This window comes from Rhododendron vialii, chromosome 10a (assembly GCF_030253575.1).
Source record: "Rhododendron vialii isolate Sample 1 chromosome 10a, ASM3025357v1".
Lineage (NCBI taxonomy): Eukaryota > Viridiplantae > Streptophyta > Magnoliopsida > Ericales > Ericaceae > Rhododendron > Rhododendron vialii.
In genome coordinates this window covers 27,526,556-27,541,944 of record NC_080566.1, presented here as the reverse complement: position 1 = coordinate 27,541,944, position 15,389 = coordinate 27,526,556, and the positions used below count along the sequence as shown (strand labels likewise).

General features: G+C 36.9%; 1 protein-coding gene across 2 annotated transcripts in view; it reads left to right on the top strand.

Moving 5' to 3' along the window:
* The first annotated feature begins 5,502 nt into the window (after positions 1-5,502).
* The window catches only part of LOC131303774 (uncharacterized), a 47,704-nt gene continuing 37,817 nt past the window's right edge, over positions 5,503-15,389 (top strand). Inside the window, exons 1-6 of one of the 2 annotated variants that reach the window (XM_058330770.1) lie at positions 5,503-5,966; positions 9,437-9,662; positions 10,065-10,340; positions 10,768-10,969; positions 12,332-12,826; positions 13,197-13,635. In XM_058330770.1, coding sequence (XP_058186753.1) covers positions 5,570-5,966; positions 9,437-9,662; positions 10,065-10,340; positions 10,768-10,969; positions 12,332-12,826; positions 13,197-13,634 — 2,034 coding nt within the window. In that variant the 5' untranslated portion in view covers positions 5,503-5,569 and the 3' untranslated portion in view covers position 13,635. Of the gene's footprint in view, positions 5,967-9,436; positions 9,663-10,064; positions 10,341-10,767; positions 10,970-12,331; positions 12,827-13,196; positions 14,033-15,389 lie in introns of those variants that run through there. The other variant, XM_058330769.1, reaches the window with a different exon arrangement.

Sequence of the window (15,389 nt, the reverse complement as noted above, 5' to 3'; positions counted from 1 at the left end):
AAATAAGTAAAGAAATATGATTAAAAAATTACTAAAGACGAAAAACGCGAATGACAAAACAGTCAATTTTTTGAGAGAATATTTTTGAAAGAAGAACCAAACAAATTACATCGTGATTTGATCCAAGACTTGAAGATTGAAGTGTCTATATCACTGAACCATGGCGCATATTTGTCTTCACTTTGGCATATATTATAAATTTATAATCCTAGTATTTTGGGGGGGCCATTTTATTGCCAAAATTAAAGTCAGAAATCTTAGGCGGTGGCTTGATGAGCTTTTTACGTCCATGGCCCTCTCTGATAACAAATAATGATAATTGAGCCGAGCACGAACTCATCTCGAATAACTTGAATTTTTATACATTGCTAATTAAATTGAACAAGTCGGAGTAATAGTTCGTTCGAACTTGGTTTAAAAGTTGGTTAGAGTTTAACAAATTTCTAAACCAAACCATATTTAGTCTCAGAATAGTAATAAAAAAAAGTACTTGAATTAGTCTAAACCCACCATATTGTCATATTATACTGTACAATTTAAGTGATGGATTACGTAGTCTAATATGTCAATTCCACCGCGAAAAGGGAAGGGGGAACAACACTAATAGATTATTGTGATTCTAATAAAGGTCGGTCTGGATTTCTGTTTTAATTAAGTAAATGAGACTTCACCTGGCATGTGATGCTCACATGCCTGTCAAAAGCAATCTCTGTTTTACGAAAGCCAATAGAATTTAGTAATGAGAAATAAATTATATACACCGGTGGTATTAACATTTGTTTCTTCCAAATCAATTACATTGTGCCACGCCTTCAAAATACGTGGCGCAATGTAATTGATTTAGAGGAAACAAATGTTTACACCGGCGGTGTAAATAATTTAATCTCTTTAGTAATTATTCCATGCTGTTGGGGACCACCAAACTCTTCTCTACCCTTCTACGTTTTCATTTTCGACATACGTATCATTTAAAAAAAATTATATATCTCACAGTGTATGATATTTTAAATAACATAAAAAAATATTTTGTCTAATAAAATTAATTTAAATCTATCAAACAATATTCATATTACATGTATAAAATATTATATATATAAATTTAAAAATATAAACAATTTTCTGAGAGCTCCGTAATAGGAAAACTAGAAAAGTGGATTATAAATATGGAACGGAGGGAGTATACTATATTTGTGCAGGCTCCACACTTTGTGATGGGGATCACACTAATATACAGTGAAGAAAGAGTTCAGGGCGCACACCACTTGCAGTGTCCCAGGGGCATTGAATAATTTTCCCAACAAAACAATGTTTTACCGCTTCAACTGTTCCTGATTCGGAATAATTTACTTATTGAGTTTGAACCCAAGAAAAAAAAAAACCGGTGGTCCAAGTTCTCTTGATTAAGCCACCAGATTCGATGTTCACCAGATTTCTTCAATAGGGTAAGTGGGATGGAGTTCGTAGGATTTGGACCCTCACCTAATACAATAAATATACGTAGCGCCTATCATTTGGTCATCACTCCGTTAGGTCATTACGTATTATGTACACACACGTACGCAGGAACAATGCTTATTTAGCCGAATACGAGCATATATTGGATCTTCAATTAAAAGTTTGACCAAGTTTGATAAGATGTATACTAAATTTCCATCTTGCAAAACATGGTTTTGACTATTAATCTGATCATTGATAGTCCCCCATAATTATTAGTATATTCCATCGAATTATATATCTAGAGGCAGAATTACCCGCTTTTTTTTCCCTAGAGACGGCTACGTAGGTATACGTGTATATGTAATAATCATCACCCAACTAATTTATTTTTGTTCGGTTAAGTGGCCCCACCCACTTTTACTCGAAATATACTTTAGTATTCTTTTTAAAAATGAAATAATTGCTCCTACATGCAACAACGACTATTTTGATACCTGTATTAGTTTTTTTTTTATCAGCAATACCTGTATTGGTTCTCCAGGACAAAAAACAAATCTTCTATTTCTCCCCCTTCCGAATTCATTTTCTAATTTCTTTCACTAAATTAGTCTAGTTAAATAAACGAGCTAGTAGATGTGACTCTTAACCTATCTGGTAGTAGCCGATCAAAAAAAAAAAAAAACCTATCTAGTAGTACCCGTTAGGCTTCCACATATATGGTATGTATGGGTTTCGATTCGCAATACCCATTAGGCTTCCAATATAAGGTATGTATGGGGTTCGAATCTATGAAAAACCGTCGAACTCGCTTTTTTTTAACAACCCATTAAATCCTCTCTAACCCCATTGATGTATACAAATACAGTTTTTGTAAATAAACGAGCTTATAATACATACATGTGTGTATGTTTACGTTTTCTACTTCCAGAGATTTGTGCAAAGCGGTCGAGCGTACGTCTACTGAATCCGACTAAAATGGTTAAGCGTGTTGATTCCTTCAACTTGAAAACAGAGTCAAAATTTAGATTTTATATACTCCGTATATCTGTGGGAATTAGAGTACTAACTAAAACTCCTTTTTCAACTTCCCATTGTTCTCAGATAAATAAAATAAATAAACTTCCCCTTGTTTTTGTGTCGAAGTAGTACTTATCCGGGGAGCCAATATCTGTGCATATTTTAATGTTGCGTACATGCACCCACAACAAAACTGATCAGCCTGCTTGGAATAAAATTCTTTTTCCTGTTCCAAAAAAAACAAATTGGGAAAATTGAGTAAGGTGACATACTATAAAAGTTTTTGCTATAATAAGAATATAAATATTTTTCCGTAAAGTCTAAAAGACATTCTGTCCAATATTTACAAAAAAAAACCCATCTTAAGGTTGATCGGCGTTGACCAACGTTGACCGGCATTGGAAGTGCCTAAAACCTTAGGATACCCAATGAAAGTGCCTAAAATTTTAGAATACCCTGTATATGAAAGTGCTTAAAACCCTTGGGTACCCTATGAAAGTGCCTAAACTGCTAAAACCCTATAATAGGAAAATGGACCCTAAAATCCTATGAAAGTGTCTAAAACCATAGGATACCCTATGAAAGTGCAACAAGATCAAAAAACATGAAAAAAAACATATTTTGATTTAGCCAAACAAGACCCTTGTCTCATGTAAGACAATTTAAATGAAAAAAGAAAGTTCATGGCTTTCTGAATGTGTTTTATGGAAAGTTCAAACAGTTAGTGGATCTCCCAAAAATGGGCATTTGGATTTGTGATAGCTTGATTAAGTAAATCGAAAAATACTACTCTCTCCGTCCCTTTTTAAGTGTCATACTTCATAACTCCAACTTATTAAAAAATCATCATCATTAAACCTTTCACATCAACTTTTACCTTCACTTTCCCTACTTACCATCTATGAAGACATTATCATTACACTTTTACTTACTAACTTTTCAAAATGTAATCTACTTTTAGGAACAATATAGAAAATGTATCAAGTTTTACTCATTAACTTTACAAAATAAACACTTATTAAGGGACAGCCCAAAATGGAATACTGAACTTTAAAAAGAGAACGGAGGGAGTATGCCGAACGGTTAGAAAAATATGGACTATCTATATTATTATGGAGTATATTTTTTTCTGGACTATACCGTTCTTTTCTTTACAAAATACCATGCTTTGAACGAATATAATTTTTTTTCCCTTTTCTAGCCTATACCGTTCTTTTTTTTGTCTTGATTTCCGTTCATGGCTTTTCTGAATATTGTGCCGACTGGTTAGAAAAATATTGCGCCTAACAGTTAGAAAAATATGGAGTATAACATTATTGTTTTCATAAAACATTTGCGGCTAGACATGCAAAAAGTCAGGAACAACTTGAAAAAATTAAGATGTCTGGTTCGGTCGGTCATAAAATATTTTGTGATGATTGTTATAAGGGGATATTGGTTAGAACAAATATTTATTCCAAATGCAATCCAACAATTATATGGGAGATGCGATCCAAACCTTGAAATAACGGTGGCACGATTCGAGTTGATTCTCTGTTTTTCTTGGCAAGAGGTAATAGTAAGCGTTGAATCATTCAAATATTATTGTTTAAAAGTATTTTTGCTTGAATCATTCAAATATTATTCTGGACAACTTCCCTATACAGCAGAGATCAAACATGATAACACAGTATATAATGTTAAAAGGAAACAAAAGTCAATAGACAAATAGTACCGCTGGTGGCTGCCTATGCAGCATCAAAAACGGCAAAACAGGGGATGAGAGAAGGTCTGGTGGGGGGTATTTTGGTAATGTGGGAAGGGAATATGTTATGGATAGGGAAATTAAGGAGGGTGAAAGGGGATTATATAATCAGGGGCGGAGCCAGGATTTTCGATAAGTGGAGTCGAAAATTTAAACTATGTATAATTCACTTTTTCTAGTTGCTATTTGAACGGAATAATCAAATTAACAAGTTAATAAAAAGTAGATATATATTAATAATAAGAACAATGAAACGCTATTCACATTTTGGGGATTTTTGTGGGTGGAAATTCTATTTTGACTCCTCTTTTTGCTAAGTACAAAACTTTTATATATGGGTTGGAACAAAAATGAATTTTAAAGGGAGGGTCAAATGAGTAAAACTTGGGTAAAAATTATACCAATCTCTTAAAAAAATTTGGAGGCAGTGGGGTCGGCTGCCCCCCCTTGACTCTTAATGCCTCCGCCCATGTATATAATCCCAAAAATGCTACAGGTACCGAAATTGGGGGACCGAAATCGGACCGACGGCCGCCGGCGGGCCGTCTCCGGCCACCGGACGGCCGATCCGAGCCGTCCAAAAATTCTAAAAAAAAAAACCGAGGGGGCCCACGCGGGAATCAACGTCATCCGAGGTGTGTAGGGTGCTTGATCGGAGCACCCCTTTTCGTGTGTATATACACATATACACACGAAAAGGGGTGCTCCGATCAAGCACCCTACACACCTCGGATGACGTTGATTCCCGCGTGGGCCCCCTCGGTTTTTTTTTTTAGAATTTTTGGACGGCTCGGATCGGCCGTCCGGTGGCCGGAGACGGCCCGCCGGCGGCCGTCGGTCCGATTTCGGTCCCCCAATTTCGGTACCTGTAGCAACACTCATATAATCCCAAGACTATCATATCCGGGTTCCACTTGGTACACAAACAAAGAGATATACTAGCCCCCGAATATCTATATCCGGGGCAAAGCTATATCCGGGGCTCTAATCCGCCTGCCAAACTTGTGCGACTGGAACTAATAAGTCCTGTGGAATGACCGCCTAATTATAAAGACCGTTTCTCTGTAGATAACAGTAATTTCAAGGCAACAGTTGAATACTGCTGTTATCTTTTTCTGCGCAATAGGAAATTGACCGCCTAGTTGAACTCATTTGGAAAAAAAAAAACCTTTGTCATAACCTTCCAATTATATATATAGATATAGATACCACACCAAGTCCCCACTTCCTCCAGTTGTTTTTTAACTTTTGAGACCCGGCCCACTGGATCAAATCTCCACTCTCTCTTCCTTTTTAAATACCAAAACTATCTTCCCCTTCTCATTCTCCTTCTCCTTCTGAATCAAATACGGTTTCTTTGATATCTTAAGAATGGAATTTGAGCAACCCATTTTCGGTAGCCAAAGCGAGAAGGCTAACAAAAACCCAAGCCACAGCCAACAATATTGCGCTGGCAGTAGCAGCGGCAGCGGCAGCACAAGTTCTTCACCTAGGCTAAGCTTCTCACAATTATCAGCACCAGATGATCTGATAACCGGCCGGGGAATGGAGTCATTCCGGACGACTTTCCAAAGGGGTGTGATGCCGGGACGTACTGATTCCGCGGAGAGCAAAATGGACTGGTTACGGTCTCAAATTATCGGTGGCAACATGGAATTCGAGTCCCCGTTTGGGGAACGGAGGTTGACCTACGCGGATCACACCGCCTCCGGCCGGTGCCTTCATTACATCGAGAACTATATCATCGACAATGTTCTACCTTCCTATGGTATGTTTTTCATACTGACAGTGCACTGAATTACACCGTTGGTATGTGTGCGTGTGTGTGTGTGTTTTTTTTTTCCTTTTGGGTAAGTAAAATTTTATATCACGAGAAAACGAAAGTCGCTACAGAAACCACAGAACAGAGGCATACCTCTGGCTCTGGCAAAGCAATACAGCACAAATCAAGCTAACAACCAATCCTGCACGGGCAAAGGAAGAATAATTACGAGTACTGGTTAACAAAATTATGTAGATGTGTTGCTTTTCAAACCACAAATATTTATTCGTTTTGCTAAGGTTTCACGTCTAGAATTCCAACTACCCTTGAAGATATTGCGCCAAGAAAGCTATGTTTCAAATGTTAACCTCTTAAAATAAAAATATTCACAGCTGGTTCACAATTCCGAAACGAGTTCATATTCTCTCTACTCATAGTTTTAGGTACCCCTGTTTCGGTTTTATGTACCCTTGTTTCGGTTATCTCCAAATTACCAAAACATCCACACAAAAAAAAAATCATTCGGTATTCCGATCCGCTTACACATATTTCAACTAATCTTCTAACGAACCAAAATCGCACCCGTCCACCACTGAGGGGCCATTTAAAGTTGGAGCAAATATTTGTATAAATCAGGGGCGGACACACATAGAAGCAAGCGGGGTCACCTGATGACCCCACTCGATTGGGATTCTCCACAGAAATATGCACATATTTTTGGATGTTTTGGTAATTTTTTCCCATGACATTATACTCTCATCTCTATATATTGCCTAACTTGTTTAACCCACCGCCCTGATCTTTTTTATTTTTTTGGTCCCATCTACTTTTTAACTCAACACTCTCTCTCTCTCTCTCTCTCTCTCTCTCTCTCTCTCTCTCTCAAATACAAAAAAAAAAAAAAATAGAGAACAAATACTTCATTGGATGCATGAACTGTTGATCCATCTAATACTCCCTCCGTCTCTTTATAAGTGTTCACTGTTCTATTTTGATTTGTCCTAAAAAAATGTCATATTAAAAAGTCAATGGGTAAATGAAAAGAGAATATATTTTTTATCACAAAAGAGGTAATCATGCATAGCTTCAAAATATGAAAAATTGTTGTTGTGAGTTATAAATGAAATGAATTCTTATCAATGGATATCTCTTTTTTATTTATATATTATGAATATTTTTTTTCCGTTCATCAAGTCTGAATACAAAATTATTTTCTTTAACAACAAAAAGAGAGCTTATTAATCTTTGAATAAAAATTACAAAGATTAAAAGGATCAGGACATGACGGCATCACAACGAGAAACATCCATTGATTACCGACAATTATATGCTACCAGGACCCAAACGAACCAAACAAGTTGGCAAGAAACTAACAGTAGTTTTCCGAATACAGTATTACATTTGCTGTGAATATTTGATACACAGTGTCATAAAATCCTAGATCCGTCCCTGATATGAACTGACCCTAAAAAAAATGATATAACCTAATAAATTTCGAACTTGAGATTTCCAGCCTTAGGATGAGCGAAACCCTGACTCGCAAATCTTGATCAGCGGGCTAACTCATTGATAAGTTTTATCTCTAGTCTCACTTACCTTTAGTCCCTTCCTTCAATAGTTGACGAAATTCTCGTTGCCTTGCGTGGTTGATAGCGATGTCGCTGTTTCAAGAGATTGATTTCGTCCAGAGTTCCAACCACCAACTTAGAGAGAGAAAAATAATAAACCAAACTAAGGTAAAGTCAATGCCAGATCTTTTATATATAGCTTGCTTAACCACTTAGAACATTTGACAATTTCACAAACTCCCAAAGAGGCAACCAATAAACTAACTAACGTCCTTCTATACGTGTACACGTATACTAGTGTCGTGCACGTGCTCCTAAAGTCTTAAATACCGAATGTTATGCACTCTTACATTTAATCATTATAACCTATATCCTATACTATTATCTACAACGTCGCCTATTATAGACAATTATGCTAGATAGAGATAGAATTTTTATCTAAGATATTCTAATAGATCGGCTTAATTCTCGCTAATTATTTTGATATTGATGTAGTCTAGGAGTCTACATCGTCGTTGATATATATCATCTCCGCATGCTCAAATCGTCACTATTCTCGACTACCATCTTTGATTCAATTGGATTTTTTAATATTTTTGTAATTCGTCTCTAGCCCGTACACTTTAATTGTGTACTAATTTTATTTTATTTTTTTTTTTGTCGATTAACCATGTCAAGTTCACCCCATCAATATTGGTGGTCGCCATCTTCTTTATTGCCGATTGATATTCCTATACTGTTTTACTGTCATATCCAATCGTTTACGTTATTTAGGAGAACATCATCAAGTTAATACAACTATATACAGTATATAAAAACTTGCATATTAAGTTCATTATTTGCGGGTCTCACAAAGTCCAACTCATTAAAGGTAAATAAAATATTGTGAGCTCTACTAAAATTATCTACCTCCGTCCCAAAATTAAATATTCTCTAGTTCGCAAAACGAGAACTTAAAAATAATATATTTTTGTCCAATAAAATTCAAAATATTCTTATATTCTTTCCCGAAAGTTTTTTTTTTTTTGGAACAATGAAAAAGTAATATTTCATTAATAATAACAAAATATTGCAAGATGAAAGAAATAGAAAAACAACCAAACACAAATATAACTCCCTCAATTTTTCTTATACAAATCTACCGCTACACACCAAATATCAAATTTTTCGTGCATATACTCCCACATCTCCTTTGTGCTCTAAAGAGATCCAACCGATTCGAAAACCAAAAGCCTCCATTTAACGTCTTTTTTGCCCTTAACGTTTTTAGTTGCGTTTCATTCGACAATTCCTTGTCTAACTCCACCCCTCGGGTTGGACTCTTCCCGCCATCTTCCCTTTCTATCCCGTCAACTATTTCCACGGTTGATAACTTAGAAGTTAGAAATCCATTCTTCAAATACCCCTAGTTTCAAATCCCCATAGTGACTCTTCAAATTGTTGGTCTCCTGGTCTATCACCTCCACATGCATTCGGGTTGCACGTGAAGGAGAGTATCAGACTTGTCTCATATCACTCATTTAAGCCATTCATGCTTAGTTAATATATCCTAAAAGTTACTCCACTTATTGCCAATTTATTTTTTATTGGAACCCTCCAAAAAACGTAACACAAGTTATGAAAAAAAGTTTCGATTTTCTTTGACAAAAGTAAATTATTTATAAGTTATCATTTTGCGGGTCAAACAAATTTTTTTTTTTTTTTTTGGAACGGAGGTAGTAAAATTCAAGATTGTATAGTAAGCTCGATCAATGTCGTTGGTCCCTCTTGGACTAACAATTAAAATAGGGGAGGGCGTATTCGTTATTTAATACTCCAGCCTGTCAAGGAAACACGCAGCACAATACGACTTTTATGCATTACATGTTGGAAGTCAAGTAAACAAAAACTGATGAAAATGGGTCACAGGAAATAGTCACACAAGTGACAGTTACGTGGGGAACAAAACAACCAAAACGGTGCACGAAGCCAACGAGTACGTGAAGCGATGCCTAGGCGGTGGACACGACGACGCCCTCATTTTCTGCGGCTCCGGCACCACCGCAGCCATCAAGCGTCTCCAAGAAGTTATGGGTGTTTCCATTCCGTCAATCATGAGAGAGAGAGTGCTCAAGTGCCTATCCATTGCAGAGAGGTAATCTTGATTAATTGGAAAATTTACAAGTTTCAACATTATAAAGAAAAGTTATTTTTCAAACTACTGATCAGTAGAGGAAACCAAGCTTGTCAAATTGGTTGTATCATTTCTCTCTCAAGTGGTGACTTGAGTTCGAGTCTCATGAGGAGCAAGTTTGGGGTTCAGGGCCATAGATAGCTTCTGAACCCCTATTAACTAACATACTAATATCCCGTTAACCCCCTTTGATATATACCGTATGACAAAAAAAAAAACCTACTGATCAGTAACACACTCAAGCTATTACCATGTGAAAAAAAAAAAAAATCACTAGCAATTGGGCATAAATCCCGTGTGTGCTTTCTCACTATAAGTTGATTATTTGGAGTAGTCACTAGTAATATTTAAATCCCCAAACAGGTGGGTGGTTTTCGTGGGGCCGTACGAGCACCACTCCAACGTGCTCTCGTGGCGGCAAAGCCTGGCGGAGGTGGTGGAGATTGGGTTGGATCAGAATGGGTTGGTAAATGTGGAAGATCTACGACTTCAACTCGGGTCGTATAAGGGTACTAACAGGCCCATGTTGGGGTCTTTCTCAGCTTGTAGTAATGTGACGGGAACGTACACCGATACTCGATCCCTTGCCCGATTACTTCACCAGTTTGGAGCATTTGCATGCTTTGATTTTGCGGCAAGGTAGGAAAATTTTTCACGGATTTGCTTGTACTAATTTGTAACAAAACTGATATTGGCACTCTATATTTAGCATGAAAAAAAAATCACATTTTTTGTTTCCCAAACTACCCCTTTTAACTTCTGGGGAGAAAGAAGAAAAAACTGCCAACTCAAATTTTTTTGGTCCTTTTTTCTACTCTCACCTCCTCACTTTCTATACTTTTTCGATAATACGATTTCCACACATACCGCGCGTGCTCAAGCATCTAGTAAATGCATGTATGTGTTTAATCATCACAGGAGTTGTTTCCCATCCAAGAACTACTTTAATTACCGTAGCTTGAACTCAATAGTTTCAATAAATTACTTCTACAGGAAAACTATCTAGAAATTGTTCTCAACAGTTTTTGTGTAGCCATGAATCCTGTTGTGTTTATCGCATGGACAGCGGTCCTTACGTGGAGATAGATATGAGATCAGGGGAGATGGATGGGTACGACGCAGTTTTCCTAAGCCCTCACAAGTTTCTGGGGGGACCAGGCTCACCAGGCATCCTTCTAATGAACAATTCTCTCTATCAGCTCAGGTCTTCTCCTCCATCAACTTGTGGAGGTGGCACCGTCGATTTTGTCAATGGTTTCAATGAAAAGGTAATTGATCAAACCGCCCCCTAGCCTCTTACTGCTCGATCTTCCTATGTCTTGCATCCATTTTCCTGCGGTATGACTTTGGTAGTCATTGGTGCCAATTTTCAAGAAGGGGAGAGTGTCTCTGACTTTTTTTTATGATGTAATATATGCCAATTAAACCTAATCTCAAAACCAATTTTTTTGTTGCTATATATGACTATTCAAATAATATTTTAATTGGCACATTGAATAACTAATGAGTACATCGAGCTCACAATAACATAGTAATACTACACATGTGCATGATCACAACATGATAGACAGTAAAGCACTATTATATATTCATACATGTATAGATTTATGTCTACAGATGTCCCAACCAAACATATATGCGTTCGGAGCCTGTCGATGCACGTTGACCCACAGAACAATGAGGGCGTGCATTGGACAGCTCCAGACACAAATACGTCTAGATCACAAAAAAAGTCTACACACTGGACTTTTTGTTTTGTCGAATATAGATGGAATATAGATGAAAACAAGAAGAGAGAGTTTTGCATTTTCTTACTACTCTTCCTAGGTCTTGCATGCATTTTCCTACGGTATGACTTTGGTATTCATTCATGCCAATTTTCAAGTCGGGAGATTGGGTTTGATTTTTATATGATGTAATATATGCCAAACCTAATCTCAAATAATATTTTAATTGGCACATTGAATAACTAATGACTATATATCTTATCAGCACACAATAACATAGTAATACCATGAGCATGATCACAACATGATAGAAAGCACTGCTATATTTGCATACATGTGTGCTTTTTGTCAAAATGTAGGTGTACAGATTTACGTCCACAGACCCAAACACATGTGTTCGGAGCCCGTCGATGCACGTAGACCTGCAGAACAATGAGGACATGGATTGGACAGTTCCAGACACAAATACGTCTAAATCACAAAAAAGTCTACGCACTAGACTTTTTGTTTTGTCAAATACGGATGAAAACAAGAAGAGAGTTTTTTAATTTGTATTTGAATCATAAATCCGTAGAGCAGTTTACCAAGGAAGAAGAAAAGGTCATAAAATGATAAGAAGAGATGATCAAGTACACTCTACTCGGTCGATAATAGCATATAAAAAAATAAAAAATAAAAAAGAGAGAGAGTATTTAAAGTAGCGAGGTGAAGAACCTAAACTACTTTAGTTTTCTTTTTAGTTCCTCTTTGTTTGGCAAAATATCTCCCACACTGTGTAGGCAAATCTGTACATAACGAATATTTGATGTTGCCCAATAGTATTAGTCACCTATGAACCTGTATCTTAATCACCAACGAAACTTCGCTAATCTACGACTAATCTGTCATACTACGAAAATTCAGGACACACTATATGTAGAAAACATACAAGAAAGAGAAGACGCCGGAACTCCACCAATCATCCAGAAAATCAGAGCAGCATTGGCCTTCTGGGTGAAAGAATACATTGGGTATCAAGTGATAGAGAAACAAGAGCACGACTACATACAAAAAGCAATGGAAAGGCTACTACCAAACCAAAACATACGGATCTTGGGTAACACAAAGGCTGATCGACAGCCAATTATGTCTTTCCTTATTTACACCACGACGTATTCTTCCTCAGCTGAGATGATGGGTTCTAGCATCGGTGGGGGAGAGGTGAAAGGGCTTTATATGTGGAGTGAGACCGGGAACAAGAGAGAGAAGCCTCTCCATGGCCCTTTTGTGGCAAAGCTACTCAATGACTTATTTGGAATCCAAGCTAGGGGTGGTTGTGCTTGTGCTGGACCTTATGGTCATAGTTTGTTGAATGTTGACGAGCCTCGATCACTTGCCTTCAGATCCGCCATTAAGTTGGTGAGTTGGCTACTTATCGCAAATGAAACACAGAATTGAGATACACAAGTGCATGAAAATCGTACTTTGTGGCCAAGAGTTTTGATTTGTGGTTTTTCAAAACAGCTTCAGTTCAACTTTTAATCCTGCATTTTTGTCTTGAAAGATAAGTGGGAAAAATTCACAAAGTTCTCCAAAAAAAAAATAGGTGTGGATGTTATTGAAATGGTAAGCTGGACTTGAGCCACAAACTCATTTTATGCACATTGATCGGTTTCACAATTCGATTTTTCTACACTTCTTGACCTTATATTTTGTTGGCTCAATGAATATTGAAAACATCCCAGTTTCCTATTTTGTGTGACCTTGATTTTTCTTCGTATTTCGATAGGGTTACAATGCAGTGAAGCCAGGATGGACGAGAATCAGCTTCCCCTACTACATGGCCATCGAAGAATTCGAGTTCATTTTAGCTGCACTGGAATTCGTAGCTGTATACGGCCAGAGGTTCCTGCCACTATACCATTTGAACTGGAAAACCGGAGCGTGGAGTTTCAAGAAAAAGGCGCTGAGAGAGACTCAACAAGCAATCGAGCACAACACCAACTTCTATGGCCTGCCAATGGCCAGTGTGGTGCTGGCATTAAACCTCGAGTATCATGAAGCGAAAGACTGCGGCAACAAATGTGATCTAGACTCTGGGGTGATCGGAAAGTTCGCATCGTATCTGGAGACCGCAAAGCGGATAGCGAACCTCCTTCCCAAATTCCCGACTCAGCGTAAGGTTCCGGAGGACATAGACCTTGACCTCCTTCCCTTTCGGGTCTAGCTTCAACTTTAGACCCTTGCACAAAAAATCCAGTTCATCACACTGTATTTGGTTGATTCTTTTCTTGACATGCTTTTGTAAGAGAGTATACGCATACACACACAGATGGAATTATAGTATCCATGCTATCCCCCGGTCTCTAGTGACGGAGGCAATAAGGGCCCAGTGGAAGCTCAGGCCCCCACTATATTTCTTTGTTTTTTTTTGGTTTTGTATTTTTTATTTACAATTTTGATAGTAGTCTTGTTTCTTGTATAATTTGTCGATAGAATCAACAACGCAAAGCGAATTTGGAGGTTTAGGAATAAGTTTCGGAAAAAATTATTATTTGTAGTTGGATCAAGATTGCTAAATATTGTCATTTTAGTTATTGTGTATTGAATTTTTCTCATACTTCATCCACTAATTGTTTTGATAACAGCCTCATTTCACTAACTAAAATAAGTACTTATTTTTATTTTTTTTAATTAAATGTGATGTATTGTGAGAGAATGACTTGTCTCGTAAAACAGAAAATAAATACTTAAAAAATAAAGATCTTAGCAGAACGGATAACTTTCTCAGTGATTGTATTAGATTTTTTTTTTTTTAGCACAAACGTTCTTTCTTTACTTTGGCATTGCTTGTTACGAATTTTTTTTGGTTGAAGTAGTATATTTAAAAGGTACCCCACAAACATTAACTCGTCGCTCCGCCACTGTTTGTCTCTATCTATAAATGTAGGGAAAGTCTACAATACACACCCTTTAAAATGGTGTACAATATGCACCTATTTTATGTTTCATTCATAACATTTCAGTGTGTTTCGTAACTTTTGTCCTAGAATTCATAATTTTTCAGCAGTACGATTCGTAACATTTTCATTATGATTCATAACATTTTGGTATATCTCGTAACCTTTATACGATTCGTAACATTTTAGCAATACGATTCGTAAAATTTTCTCTATAATTTATAACATTTTGAGGGATGCATATGATACACACCCAAATAATGGATATGTATTGTAGTCTTTTCCATGTATGTATTCTCAAACAAATACAATTGAAAATAAGCTAAAGAAAGAAAGAGAGCTCAAAGGAAAACGTTGTATGGCTATAGATACGCCTAGTTAGGCAAAGTAAAATGGAGTTTAGCGAAATAATACAAGGAAAGAAAAGGACGTATTGACACTGACAATCTTATTCTTAGCCAATGGTATACGCATTTATATATAGTAGTTGAAACTCCAACCACCACCCCAAAGAAAACGATTTATACTTACCAAATAAACATACAGTATATTGCTGGCTATTCAATAGTTTCCCATTTCCCCAAAGAAAGAAAGAAAGAAAGAAAGATAAAAACAAGCTGAGAAAATTCGACTCTTTTGCGACAACCCCATTAACGAAACCGGAGCACCTGGTGATAGTCAGACACAAGGGGTGTCCGGACTCCTACACAACTCCAAATACTCCTGCTAATTACTAGTTTTTTAGGTTAATTTGGAAAAGCTCTATAAGATGTACGTACTCGAGGAGGGGGGAAATGTTCATAAAGTTACTATATGTGTGAAAAGGCCGTATATGCATGTGTGAAAAAGCCGCTAAAACTTCCAGTTATAAACCATTTTTTTGTTGTACGTACAATATTAAATGGCGGTTACGAATATCCACAATCTCGTCTCTTTCTCAGAACTAGCTTAATAGCAATATATATTATGGATTAAATTTTTTTTTATTACTACGGCAGAAACATACGTGATTTGAACCTTGC